Source organism: Cercospora beticola, chromosome 6 (assembly GCF_033473495.1).
Source record: "Cercospora beticola chromosome 6, complete sequence".
NCBI lineage: Eukaryota > Fungi > Ascomycota > Dothideomycetes > Mycosphaerellales > Mycosphaerellaceae > Cercospora > Cercospora beticola.
The window spans coordinates 2,894,548-2,908,138 of record NC_088940.1 but is presented as its reverse complement, the minus strand read 5'-3'; the positions used below and the strand labels follow the sequence as shown (position 1 = coordinate 2,908,138).

Sequence of the window (13,591 nt, the reverse complement as noted above, 5' to 3'; positions counted from 1 at the left end):
CATATTCCTCCGCCATTGTCATGTATCCCGCCACCCAAACAAGCCTGTCAAAAATGATATCGCTCTGCACATCCCCTTTCTTCATACCCACTACTCCGCCTTCCGTCCCGTCACCACCCAGAAAACCCAATACTTTCCCTCCTCCGCCTCCATATCCTTCACCGCCTCCTCTTGGAAGCCCTTGATTTCCTGCTCACTATAACCCTCACCCGCCAATGTCCTCGGGATCACATGCCATACCAATCCTTTCATCTCTTTCACGACAAAATCACCCCAAGCCTGCCAAACCGGATCCTTCTGCCAAGAACCACCATGCGGCCATTTATATTTCTTCACTTCGATATCTTGGAATCCAGCGTCTGAAAGCCATTGCGGAAGAGAGCGAGCACAAGTCCAGTCCATTCCGCGTTTAGAAGCGACGGATTTGGCGGCTGTGAGCCATTTCCAATTGTTGGAGATGGGGGTTTCTGGTGTGGGAGAGAGTGAGTTATACCAAGTCCAATCGATGTCATGAAGTTCGATGCGTCCGCCAGGTTTGAGGAGAGTGTGCACGCGGGAGACGTATTGAGGCCAATTAGTCATGCCGCAAACAAGGAGGCGAGAGAAGATGAGGTCGAAGTGAGTGGACGCGTCAAGGACCGGTTTGGAGGCAGCATCCTGAGTGAGCCATTGGTCTGGTGAGTTCGTGGTAGCATTACCCTTGAGGAATTGGACGTTAGGTGGATGATTGCGGATGTGCACTGGAACGTCGGAGATGTCGAGACCATAGACTTGGGCATTGGGGAAGCGGTTGCCGATGAAATCGGTTACGATTCCTGTTCCGCAGCCTATGTCGAGCATCTTGGCATCTTGTATGTTGGTCGGAATGGGACTGTGGATGATGTTGTTGTTCATGATCGCTTGTAGGTGAGCGGCTTGTTCTTCAAGGCGTCTGTGTTCCACTTCATCATTTGGGAGGACGTATGCCGCATCTTTGTTGGTGTGGTACCTGGGAGTGTTGGTGATGTAGGCATCTGTCTTGCCATGTTGCTGAGTTGCTGCCATATCTTTAGAGCTGCAGAGTTGTCAGCTCACTTTCGATCAGATTTTCGGTTGATTTGTGATGATGCCGTATCCGCGAGTTGCTCTGAGGAGCTCAGCTGCTTAAGTAGATATGCTTGCGTAAGTTGTCAGCTGTTGGACCTTCAAGGACTCGAGGTGAAGTCTCGTAGCTATCTCGGACATGACACTGGAATAGAGTTCTCGACGTGATACCCCTCCCGGAAGACCTGGCTACTGTACGCGGGGACAACGGGCGTAAACGTGCGTATGGTAGTCATCCACGCCCTATAATGCTTGACCTGCTGCTTGATGAATTGAGACATTGGAGGCTGCTGACGTGATCTTGATACGGTGGTCCCGTCGTTCTCCCCAATCATCAAGATGGCACCCCTCTCAGACCGTGCTTTGGGCAGCTCGCAATACCCCGTCAAAGCATCAGAGTTCAACAATTTTTCAGGAGGACGTGCTGATGCTGGTCAAGGCAGTGTTCTTCGGCAATTGGAGAGCTTCTCAGCGATGGAAGCTGGGATTTTCACACCGACTGACTTTACATGAATGTGAGCTTGCCTTACCGCGTTCTCGCAGTACAACGACTTGGCACCCTGCTTTTGAGCCATGGCGAGCGTGGCCAAGGCAGTACGGACGAGAGTCTGCAGCGGTGGATCTGGCAGAAGACATGTGTCTGGCGGTATCAATCCTCGGCGTCCAGAGATGCTGTCCAAGACCACTAATTGCAAACTGTCGTTCACTGACGTAGCTGGGCAAGTGCCTAGCGTAGGACTCTCCGGATACCTATTCTCTGTCTAGCGTAGACAGCTATGGCGTTTTGGCGCGAGGTGAAGAAGACGATGTCAGTTAAGAGCTGAAGTCAACGGACGACGGGACCTGCTCGTTGGCATTTCGTCGATTCTGCCTTGGTGGCGCGCTGCACACTCCTGTCTGGGTCCGCTGGAAGGATGCCGTCCAACCAGGTGTGTACATATGTAGATGCGTTTCTACCCAGAGTATCCGCAGTTATCCCCGTCCATTCACCGCCACGCCAGAAGAGCTTCATGTTGCTATTCGCGCTCGATCAGTGACGTGCCCTTGCATTGTTGCTCTCCACTGTAGCGGCGTCTCGAGTTTCAGAGGTGCGTCTCTGGACCGGGGAGTTTGCAGAAACGCGCCATGGCAGGCAGGGTGGGTGGGATGGAGGGGCGCTAATGCAGGCAGCTCCGTGAATGATGGCGCACGATCACCTCGTGAGACGTCAAGTCCGTGCTGTTGGTGTGTCACATGGAAGCGGCTGGTGAACATGTGTGGTGAAGATAGTCAGTATGGCATGAATGTCACGCCTTATCTTGGGGATGCCCGTCGCCGCCGCGGAGCACGATGACGATGATGTTCCCCGATCCTAACTAGTCTGCTCTGCTGGGAGTATGTTGTCGTGAGAAAGCTATCGTGGAGAGTGCTGGAAGATCGACAACGGCCAAGACGCAGCATGAAGCACCTCGTATCTTGACCCTCGCACGCAACCACCAGCCGGACTTTACTACTGTCAGCTCTTCCGCACACACTCTGACATGTGGACGATTTTCCAAGACGAATTGTGAGGCGCGGCACAGCTCAAAGGTGATCGTGTGTCTTAGTTCGGCTGTATCACGGGGCGTGAGAGATGCCTGCTTGTGTCCGATGACAACCCATTCCTGCTACCACGCCGTCGCCGCAAAACCACGCCGGACATTCACCAGCACATAGCAGCTATATTCACTACACCTCCCCCGTCCACCGTCTTCTGCTTACACCGGACGTGTCGACGACACATACGTATACAAGCACCAGACCATGCTAAAGATCGAGGAACGTCCGCTACCGCTGCCACCTTCGATTCCCCTCTAAACGCCCACCATGCCTAAGTCGGTGGCTTCACACGCGTCTTCCAATCGCGAGGACGACGACGACGATGACTATGAGATCGACGAGCAACAGGCTGAAGCCATTCGCAACGCCTACCGAAATGCCTTCTCCAACCAACAGCAGCAACAGCATCATTACAACATGTCCGCCGCTCCCCAATCCCACACCTCTCCGACCGCGACCCGGCGCCTCGCTTCGCATCAGCCCTCCGATACCGACATTCGCCACCGTCATCGAAGCGTCCAAGGCGGCGGAGGCACCACCGAATCCAGCGCCCTCCTCGCACCCGAAAATCCCGCCCTCTCCCGTCGAGATTATCGCACCGTTTCCGCCCCCAGCACGCCCCGCTATGGCTTCGCTCGAGCCCACAGCTACGTGCACTCCGCCCGAGGAAGTCGCCGAGGGTCTTTCGCTCGCGGACTCATGAAAGCTATCAACCCTTCCACGTACAGAGGAGAAGAAGACAATGATAATCGACGAGGTCCAACCAGCTCGAAATTGAGGCAGAAACTCTACTGGGATGATCGTGTATGGTATGATCAGTTTACTTCGACGGATTGGGTACACGATAGTATTGCGGACGCGTATCGAGTGAAAGAGCTCCGTTCACGGAAGGACTTTCGAGGGCGCGTCTGGGCGTTTTTCGATGGGGGTATTGGATGGGTACTGGTGTTCATCATCGGATGCGTGACAGCGGCGTTTGCATACTTGATTGATATCACCGAAGCTACCATCTTCGATTACAAGAATGGTTACTGCGGGACGCATTGGTGGTATAGTAAGAGGATGTGCTGTACTGGAGCTAGTGAGTGTGAGAGTTGGATGAGATGGTCGGGGTCAAATAATACCACTGCCCAGGATCAGGCGGCGCTGTGGAAGGACTATGGGGCGTTTGTGCTTTGGTGTGTGAGTTTGGCTCTGATTGGGTGTCTCATTACACTGCAGACCAAGACGACAATTTCGAGTGCGATCAGCTTGAGTACGTTGGATGAGAATTTGGCGGCGGACCATCATGATCCGACCAAGTCCGGGACGGAGGGAGGGACCAAGAGTGGATATGTGAGCGGCTATGTGAGTCCGACACAGAGATTCCAGGAGGCAGCAAGGAGGCCTCCAGTCACATATTACCCAGCTGCAGGAAGCGGTGTGGCCGAGGTCAGAGTAATTCTTTCCGGATTCGTCTTGCACGGATATCTGGGTGTAAGGACGCTGATGTGCAAGGCGATTGGCATCGTGTTGAGTGTCGGCTCGGGCATGTCAGTGGGAAAAGAAGGCCCTTACGTGCATATCGCCACGTGTATTGGCAACATCATCACTCGATTCTCCTCCAAGTACCACGACAACGATGCGAAACGAAGGGAGATCCTATCCGCTTCTGCGGCCGCTGGTGTGGCTGTTGCTTTCGGTGCGCCGATCGGAGGTGTCCTGTTCAGTTTGGAGGAGGTCAGCTATTACTTTCCTCCCAAGACGCTATTCCGAACGTTCTTCTGCTGCATCGCTGCGGCTCTATCGCTCAAAGCCCTCAATCCGTACGGAACGAACAAGATCGTGCTCTTCGAGGTGCGATATTTGACAGACTGGAACTCATTCGAGTTGATCGTTTTCGCCTGTCTGGGAGTGCTTGGCGGCGTGCTCGGAGCGTTGTTCATCAAAGCTTCCAGACTTTGGGCGAAGACATTCAGAAAATTGGGTTTCATCAAGTCTTACCCCATGCTGGAAGTCTTTCTTGTGGCTCTGGTCACGGGTCTGGTTAGCTTCTGGAATCGGTTCCTGAGACTACCTGTGGCGGAGCTGCTCTTTGAGCTCTCTGCGCCTTGCAGCAGCTTTTCGAACTCTGGATCCGCTTTGTGCCCTACCGAGGAGCAGATTCCGTCAACAATCAAGTATCTGCTGGTCGCGTTCGTTTTGAAGGCGATTTTGACAACAGTCACGTTTGGCATCAAAGTGCCTGCTGGAATCTATGTGCCATCCATGGTGGTTGGTGGTCTAGCGGGACGTATCGTGGGTCACATTGTCCAGCTGGTGGTGCTGAAGCATCCCGATCTGGCTGTCTTCTCGAATTGCCACATTGACGGCAATCCAGAGGAGTGCGTCGTTCCTGGCGTTTACGCGCTGGTCGCGGCAGGAGCCACGATGTGCGGAGTCACTCGTCTATCTGTGACTCTTGCAGTCATCCTCTTCGAACTCACAGGCAGCTTGGAGCACGTCCTGCCTTTCTCGATGGGCGTGCTGATAGCCAAGTGGACAGCTGACGCTCTCGAGCCGTTGAGCGTGTACGACTTGCTGACAGACATGAATGCTTACCCCTACCTCGATCATAAGGTTCGACCTGTGTTCAGCACTGATCTCGGCGACATCACACCGGAGCCGATGCCTAATCGCTACATTGACATTTCGAATTCGCCATTTGTGCCAGCAAAGCAGCTTCGCTTCAAGCTGGAGTACCTACACATGGCTGGTGAGCTCGATGGCGGTCTACCTATTCTCAAGAATGGCGTCCTGGCAGGTCTGATTCCAGGTCCCGATCTCGAATTCGCACTCGATCGCATTCCTGACGAAGAAGAGGCCATGTGCCGCATGGACGCGCACGATCAGGCTGTGCAGGGCAGCGCGCGGCCTTCGACCGGCGTCTCGGCAGAAGAGAACGATTCGGACACAGCACGAGAGGACAATGTCGGAGATGCGGAGCAGGCACATCGTCCACGTCCGGCCAGCACGATCGGCGAAGACAGCGATCCGACTGACTTGACTCCCTACATTGACCCAGCGCCGGTTGCGTTAGATATCACAAGCCCAATGGACTTGGTGTTTGAGTGCTTCGCGAAGATGGGTCTGAGATACATCTGCGTCTTGCACGAGGGCAAGTATGCAGGCATGGTGCATAAGAAGGCATTTGTGAGATATGTCAAGGCGGTGCAGGACGAGGATCGTTATGGGGTACCGGCCGAGTGAGAGAGGCGCGAAGTGAAAAGACACTACGAAAGTCATGAACTGGCGTTTGATTTTGCATTTAGGGGGAAATGGAATGATTTTTGGTATTTTGCGTTCGAGCGAAGACTCTCGGGACAGATATGTGTAGGGAGGGCCATTTCGGCTTGCATGGTTTCACATGCTCGACGCGTTCCTGGAGAGGGAGGCGCGAGGCGGAGGCGCGAGCTTTTCAGGAGTTTTGTGTGGGATTTCGAATCGAGATAAGTCGATGAATGGCGAGGCATGGCATGGCATGGCTAACTAGTCAAATGAGGATATTTCGGTGAGAGTTGTGAAATCAACCTGTCTTGGTATGGAAGTACCATGTGTTGCAGTACTGCTTCAACGAAATACCTGAGGCTGCAGCGATTTGCGCATCCCTCCTCTCAGACCTTTCTCTTACCATTTGTGACGTTGCGCCGAGAATACAAACGCTCGTCGAACGATTGCCAGATGATATAGTAGCGCGCCTCACTCATGCAGACCACACCCGCACATTCAAATCTACACTCCCGCTCGCGATCAAACAACGAATCTGCTCCTCTTCCGCCTTCTTCGCAGCACCATTCGTCAAACCATTCGTCTCCGCTTGCTCTTTGAACACGCTTGGCGCCCATCTTAGACAGCTCACGAAATGATCCGCCGCCTCAATCACTCTCACACATTTCCCTTCTTGCGCGAGATCCCAGCATCGGATTGTTTTGTCATCTGAGCAAGACAGCAGATATTTGCCGCCTGGATGGAAGACAAGTGATCGTATCCAATTGTCGTGTCCGGTCAAAGTTTTGATAACTATGCCGTTGGCGGAATGGAGCTTGATCAGCTTATCTCTCCCGCCTGTCGCTAGGAATTCTGCACTTGAGCTTGCAGCTGGTGCCTTTTTTAGTCCAGCCAAGGTAGCCAGGTGCTGATATGCTGCAGGAGGCGCGAATGCGCAGCATTCCACTACATGCTCGTGGGCCAGGAAAGTCTGCTTTTGTGCATTGGAATCCGGCTGTGATAGATCCCACATTCTGCTTGTTTGGTCTGAACTGGTGCTCAGCAGCCATCGGCCGTCGAATGTGGGCGCCAAGGAGCGTACCCAGTCGCCATGCCCGCGTAGCGTCCTCAAGCAATACCCGGTCGTCACGTCCCATATCCGTATCGTTTTGTCTCGGCTCGCAGATGCTAGAAGGTTGCCTGAAAGAGGTGCGCCTGCTGCGCCAGAGGGTATAAAGCGCACGGAGCTCACACTATGATCGTGCCCAGGTAGTGTCCGCACATTCTTGTACTCTTCTGCCGGGTCCCACAATTTGATGGTCAAATCTGAGGAGCAGGAAGCTAGTAGCGTGTTCCCTCGCGGACCACCGAAATCCACATCAAGCACCGCCTTTGTATGCGACTTCAGTGTCCGCTCCAGTTCTCCGAGTTCGTAGTCCCAGATTTTGATCGTGCAGTCCTCGCTCCCGCTAGCCAAACTCGAAAAAAGTGGGTGGAATGCGACGCAAGTGATCGGATTTCGGTGACTCTGCAGAGTATGTCGTGCGGGCGCTCGCGGCAGCCATGTCTGTGGATCGTGATTCTTCCGCGCTGCCAGACTAGAAGGCGTAGCATTATCCAACTCATTCTGCAGCACCTTGACCTTCTCCTCCAAATCCATAATCTTCTTCTGCATGCGCACCAATGACGTCCATTTCTTCTCAATCAACCCCTCGTACTTTTTTGCCGTGTCGGCGGAGAAATCGGACTCGGGAACATTCAGGGCGTCGCGCACCGCCTGGGCGGCTTCCGGGTGTTCGGTGGCATTCAGGTAGGCGACGATGCTCTTGTGTCTGTCAGCGCCCGCTTCATCAGCCAACAGTAGCGCAACAGGTTTTCAAGAAGGAGGAGTGAATCGCATACAGTTCTTCGGCCTGCTTGGTGGTGAGGAGTTTACTCATGGTCGCTCTCGTCACCGCCCCGCCGCCATCCACTGTCACTCAGCGGAGGCAGCACAATGCGCGCGGAGGCTTCGGGCACGGCGGTGAGGTCACCGTCTGTGGTCGAGGTGGGAGGAAATTCGCTAAGTGGCTTGCGGCGGTGGTCGCGGGGGTGGGAGGAAGGCGGATCCGGCTGAAACGTGTGACAGGCAGCCGTCAGGGTGCGATGCGACTATTTCGAGTGTATGGCGCGGGACTTGAAAGGGATAATTGCAAGTTGAAGCACGTTTCATCTTATCGACTTGTCCCCTCGTACTCACATGCGCCAACTTCCCCAAAACATCGGACCCACTGCGGCCGTTGCTCGGACAGGGATCCGCACTTGCCAAGCCGTGAACCTTACACCAAACACACAGACATCATCCCTCCTCGTCTATGGTCTTCACGGCAACAAGGGCAGCGGAAAAAACCTCACGAGGTCTACTGCATCTAGTATGCCATACTCGATATGGTGTTCAGCTGTTGCATGGCGGCCTGCCGCTTCTGTGCCTGACTATGAGAGAACGGAATGGCGTTGTCAATAATGTATCGATGTTGTCAACGCTGAAGAGTACACTTATGTGCTTAGTTTTAGCTGAAGATCACTGCAGATCACTGCATCCTGTAGACACGATTGACACTATTCTACATCTACAGCCATGCTTAGCCCACGTTGTTGAATTGTCACAGCCAGAGTCCCAATCTGGAACCGCAGAGCCGCCAATGCAGTAGACTGCGGCCGTATCGGAGAGAAAGAGAAGCTCGTTCTGATGTAAACCTTGATAATGTGCTGCTCATTGACATCTACACAAGCACGAGTAGCGAGTATACATGACTACATAATTCCGAAGCTTTTCATGACCAGGTCAGCCTTCAACCACATTCTCTCCCCTCGAGCCCCTGGCAACCTCAGCGCGTTTAAGTCATCCTTAAGTGATACTTTTTTTTTTAAAGTAATGAATCTCAATCTCATCCAAGTGCTTCAGCAATCTGTCCATTCGGTACCATCTCACCATTTTCATCGACGACCTGGAAGGCGTTGTGGTCCTGGAGGTCTTTCTTGGTTTTGCTTTGTATAGCGTTGGCTCCATTGGTTTTCTTAGAACTGGTTTTGGCTCCATTGGCTTTCTTAGGAGTGGCTTTGGCGCCATTTGGAGAGCTGTGAGCCTTGCAGCCTTGTCGTCCTTTCGTCTTCACAACAGTGTAGCCATCTTCACTGCTGTCGCTGGAGCCATTCGTGCCAGTTGGAGATGTCGCCAGACGAACAGAGGTGGTCTCCACAGCCGTGCTACTCGCCATATCCGCTTCAACTGGATGAAGAGATTCTGGCGGCGATGAAGTCTCATGCCCCGTTGGGAGAAGGACATCATCAAAGATCGAAGTAGTCGTAGCAGGAGTAGTAGCAGCAGTCGCCGAAAAAACCTGACTCTGAACATCATAGCTCAGCAACTCCGTATGAAAAGCCAAGAAGAGACCCAACCACAACACCCTCATCGCCCTCGCAGTCATCATGCTAGCAGTTTCAATCGACCTCCCATCATCCTCACCCTGACCATCGAACCAACCCGGTGAGAAGTAGAATTGACTCCAAACATGTCCTCGAATCACATAATCCTCCGACAGTGGCTTGGTATGCTGACACTCCTGCTGAGATGAGGCCAGGAGATCAGATGCGGAAGCCAAGAAGGTGCCTTGTCGAGCGCATTCCAGCATGCCAGCAGTGATGAGTTGGTCCTGTTGCTGCGCCAGAAACGTGAGGAAGGATGCGAGTGCGGTAAAATCTAGCCCCCAAAATAGAAAACTAGTTAACGTATTTTGCTGTTTTTGATGATCGTTACTGCTGATTCGTGTCCGGGCGGCGTGGAGAGAGTGAAGGTAGGCCAGAGTTACATGGATGTAAGAAAGACTGTGCTTGAAAGATTCCGGAGTGGCGTAGTGTTGCAGGACGTAATTGAACGATTCGGCGAGATATCCTTTGCTAGATTGGAGGTATGAGTCCGTCGATAAATCCTCGTTTGGTTGAGAGAGTGAAGAAGGGGGCTCCTTTGTCAGAGAGTTGGGCCGGTCTGCAGCCGTGCGATCGATGGCCATGTGATATGTTTGCCATAGTTGATTCTTCGGATTTCCCAGCTGGAACAACGAAGCAATGTTAGCAGCAGCAAAATACGCGCCAAAGTCGCGCAGCTTCGCAGGCTGATCACCAAGCAATTGTAGTGAGTCCTCTTGCACCATAGCGACTGTTGACAAGTCCCGTCGAGTGAATATCAGAGCATGATATGTCACGATTCTTGCCTCTGCGGACTGGCGACTACTTTGTATCGTTTGCTGATCCTGCACGATCGGTGCACAAAGTGTCGAGAGCGAATCACGAGCATTAGAAAACGGTACCACACAGGTCAACGACTTCGAGTAATAGCAGAACTTGCGCAAGCTCGGCCTTTCCAGTATCCCAAGGTGATGGTAAAGCCGTCCAATGGCTGGATGACGATCGGAAGCCATGGTGTACCAGCGCGCGGCAACGCCTCCCCAAGTGGCATGGGCTTCCTTTTCCTCTTCCACGGCCATACGGTAGCGAGCCAGATCTCCTAGGCACTCGATCCACGTATCGGTAAAGCTGGGCACTGTTTCAAATAGGAGTGCCATCATTTGATAAGCCAAGTAAATGAAAGCAAGCATATAATCCTGAGATTGAGGACGGCGGTGACGAAGGACCTCGAGGAAGGCATGGATGCCATGTTTCCACATGCGTGCAGGCATACTGTACTTGATTGCCAGTCCACGCAGTGCTGGAGTTGCCGAAGGATGTTGTGTCGCCTGGATGGTCATTAGTGCTGTTCTCAGGCCTATGTGAATGACGCACCATTAAAAAGTCATGATGCTCGTAAAGAAGTGTACGATGCAGAGCAATCAACGCCTGCCACTGCTCAGCACCTAGTGGAGACTTAGGATCAGCAGCCTGAGCAGCGTCAATATTGATGCACTTTGCTTCGACCATGACCAAGCCCGCATAGATCCCCTTCACCTCAGCTGCTAACTGCTCGGTGGAGATGGGAGATGAATTGGGTTGGAGCAGCATGTCTAACCGTTGACCATCTGCTGATGTGTATCGACGTTCAGCTTGCTGTTTTGCCACGCGAGCGAGTGCCTTCGCATCAACATCATCATTGTTAGGTGCATCTGGTTTCGCATCTGCATTTTCAAGACATGGCCCAGTGTTCTGACGAGTGGCATATCCTGAATCACATACACTGTCACGAGGTCTCGCCACACCGTTGCCTTGCGGGCGTGGAGGCAAAGTCGTGGCGTGGGTGTGAGTCACTCCTGGTGCCTGTGCCCGAGTCTGGTCGTATGAGTTGACACGCTTTGGCAGTGGTCGCCTCTGCGCCGGCGCCCTGCATCTGGCAGCCGTCCATGTTGCCGCTTGCTGAAGCTGCTTCGGGCTTGCCTCCAGTCGTGGTGACTGGCGTCCTCCAGGCTTGGTCAGCTCCCGACTGGCGGATCGTTTCGACACCAGGGGGTGACACTCCGCGTAGAGTGGGCGCCCGCGCTGGCTCGCAAGGTACTCTCGAGACGCGGTCCGGCGGTGTTCAAAGGATAACCGCCCGAAGGCCTCAGCGGTGTGGCCAGTCGCTCCGGGAGAGTCTGCTTGCGCGGGCAGCTCTTGTGATGCGCCGTTGGCTGGGTAATAGTTCATCGACTCTCCGGATTCCGATGAAGCAGGCGTCTGGTACATGGAGCCATTCTGGGGACAGAGTCTTGCAGAGGTTAGCATTTGTAGTGATCAGTGAAGGCAGCCGCGGATGACTGCTTGCTGATTGATCATCTGACATACGCTTGAGGAATGGGGTCATGGGTGGCGTGGTAGGAGGAAGCAGGCAGCCTTTGCTGCTTCCGCCCATCGTGGTGCGCGGCGATTTGCCGATTCTTGCCGAGATTCGGAGAGCGCGACGGCGTCGGTGGGAAACGGGCAGAAGAGCCGCATGATGGCAGTCGGTTGCCACGGCCATCGTTATTCATGTTACGTTACAACGTTCGAACTGGCGACGACGCTTCGTGCACGACGCATGCGACTGTGGATGGGCTGACTACGCGTGAATGCCCTCGCGCGGCGGCGGCGGTGGCTGCTCTGCGCGCGGGTCAGCAGGGTACCGTCATGAATCGAGCCGTGTGCCTCAGGTTGACGAGGCACATCGCAGTCTTACGTGTTCGATCTCTAATTTCGACGGTCTTTCTCGACTTACTTGGACCGAGAACTGCTGCAAGACCTCAATATCGCGCTCATTCTCACACCAAATGGCAAGACCAACTTCGTGCGCCCGAGAGAAAATGTGACGAATGCCCCCGGCGGACGTGTCCCGCTACCCGTGTCGGCGGATGTTTTGTTTGTCCTGGAAGATCGGCTATCAAGCGCCGTAATCAGATCGGATTTCAACTGAAGATTCCAGAATGCGACGGTAGCAGTCGCAGGTAGTAGATATGAGCAGACCGCAAGGCCGCAAAGACCTGGCAGTCGAGGGAAGCTCAGAGAACGCACCCACTACGGGAAGGCTGAGAAGGCAAGAGAAGGCAACCAGTCCAGCCTTCCCCGCGCGCCTCAGCCCATAAATTCGTCACACCACATGCCACATCGACGGTTCGCATTGCCTTCAACCATGTCCAGCGTTAGAAGTAAGAACAACGCATAGCTCACGCGGCCGAGCTCGACGAATGCACGAGCACATCTGCCCACAAGCAAAGAAGGCAGACGAGGCGTTAGCTTGTGCTGCAAGGCCCGACATCAGAGCAAATAGAGTCGGCTCATAACAGATCGGTCTCCTCCACCAACAGAAGGAGGGGCCGCACAATGTCCTCCGACGTTCCAAGAGGCGCTGTGAAGAGTATAAGCCCTGCGACTTGACGCCAGGGGATCTTGAGCTGTCGAAAGACCCCCGTCTCTGCTCCTTTGGCCTTTCGTGGCCTGAGTTCTGAGACAGATTCACATGTGCCAGGGCGCAAAACACAGTGCTGTAGCGTTACTCCCCAGCACTCCGATGTTCATGGTCGATTTGCCGCCCACAGGCAATGACTCCGAAGGTAAGCTTGATAGCTCGCAGGATCGTGGAAGTACTAATACTGTGCTACTAGTGGTCGTAACGCCAACAGCCAACAGCCAATGCTGCTGTTGTCTAGATACAGTGAGCGCCGCACAGGTGCTAGTTCGAAACCAGGTACTGCTCTGCGCGAGGTCACATCTGTACAAAGAGCAGAGTGCCACCAATACGGTACTTGCCTGCTTCGAGAACGACTAAGAGAACGCGACTTTTAGACAATCATTCGTCACACCTTCATGCTGACCAAAGACGTCATCGATCTTGCTCGACTCGGGTCAATGAGCTCAAGAGTGTGGCAGCATGATCAACGATGGACATTACGTCTCCGATGCCGTGTGGTCGCCTTGCGAAGGAATGTCAGCCTTGGTGCAGCCTTCTCAGTACGCCTCCGTAAGGACGAATCGGAGACCCTCCCACAATGTTGAATGGCAAGTGCGAGAATTAAAATGCTGACCGCGCGCGTCATGTCCACAAAGCCACCCACGACACTGGGCTCACATGAAGAGACAAATCACCCGGTTGCAGTCTGAGCTAGAGTCAATGCCATGCAGAGGCATCCTACAACGCCATAGTCGAGAGGGCGTCGACTTCACTACTGGCAATTGGACGGAATGACCGGGCGTAGGTTCATGATTAGAAAGTGACAAATCAGCTGAC

General features: G+C 53.8%; 4 protein-coding genes across 4 annotated transcripts; 1 reads left to right on the top strand and 3 right to left on the bottom strand.

Annotated features, from left to right (window-relative positions):
- Positions 1-90: 90 nt before the first annotated feature.
- Positions 91-1,044, bottom strand: RHO25_010186 (uncharacterized protein; the record flags this gene model as incomplete). Its single annotated transcript, XM_023601705.2, has 1 exon — positions 91-1,044. The coding sequence occupies one exon, from the start codon at positions 1,042-1,044 to the stop codon at positions 91-93; it is 954 nt and encodes a 317-aa protein (XP_023453995.1).
- A 1,884-nt stretch (positions 1,045-2,928) lies between these two features.
- Positions 2,929-5,889, top strand: RHO25_010185 (uncharacterized protein; the record flags this gene model as incomplete). The annotated part of the gene is made up of 1 exon (XM_023601704.2): positions 2,929-5,889. One exon carries the CDS (start codon positions 2,929-2,931, stop codon positions 5,887-5,889), a length of 2,961 nt encoding a protein of 986 aa, XP_023453999.1.
- A 493-nt stretch (positions 5,890-6,382) lies between these two features.
- PAC1 (protein with putative role during mitosis) lies at positions 6,383-7,826 on the bottom strand (the record flags this gene model as incomplete). Its single annotated transcript, XM_023601703.2, has 2 exons — positions 6,383-7,718; positions 7,789-7,826. 2 exons carry the CDS (start codon positions 7,824-7,826, stop codon positions 6,383-6,385), a joined length of 1,374 nt encoding a protein of 457 aa, XP_023454000.1.
- A 987-nt stretch (positions 7,827-8,813) lies between these two features.
- On the bottom strand, positions 8,814-11,861 carry RHO25_010183 (uncharacterized protein; the record flags this gene model as incomplete). The annotated part of the gene is made up of 3 exons (XM_023601701.2): positions 8,814-10,658; positions 10,705-11,599; positions 11,677-11,861. 3 exons carry the CDS (start codon positions 11,859-11,861, stop codon positions 8,814-8,816), a joined length of 2,925 nt encoding a protein of 974 aa, XP_023453997.1.
- Positions 11,862-13,591: the final 1,730 nt, after the last annotated feature.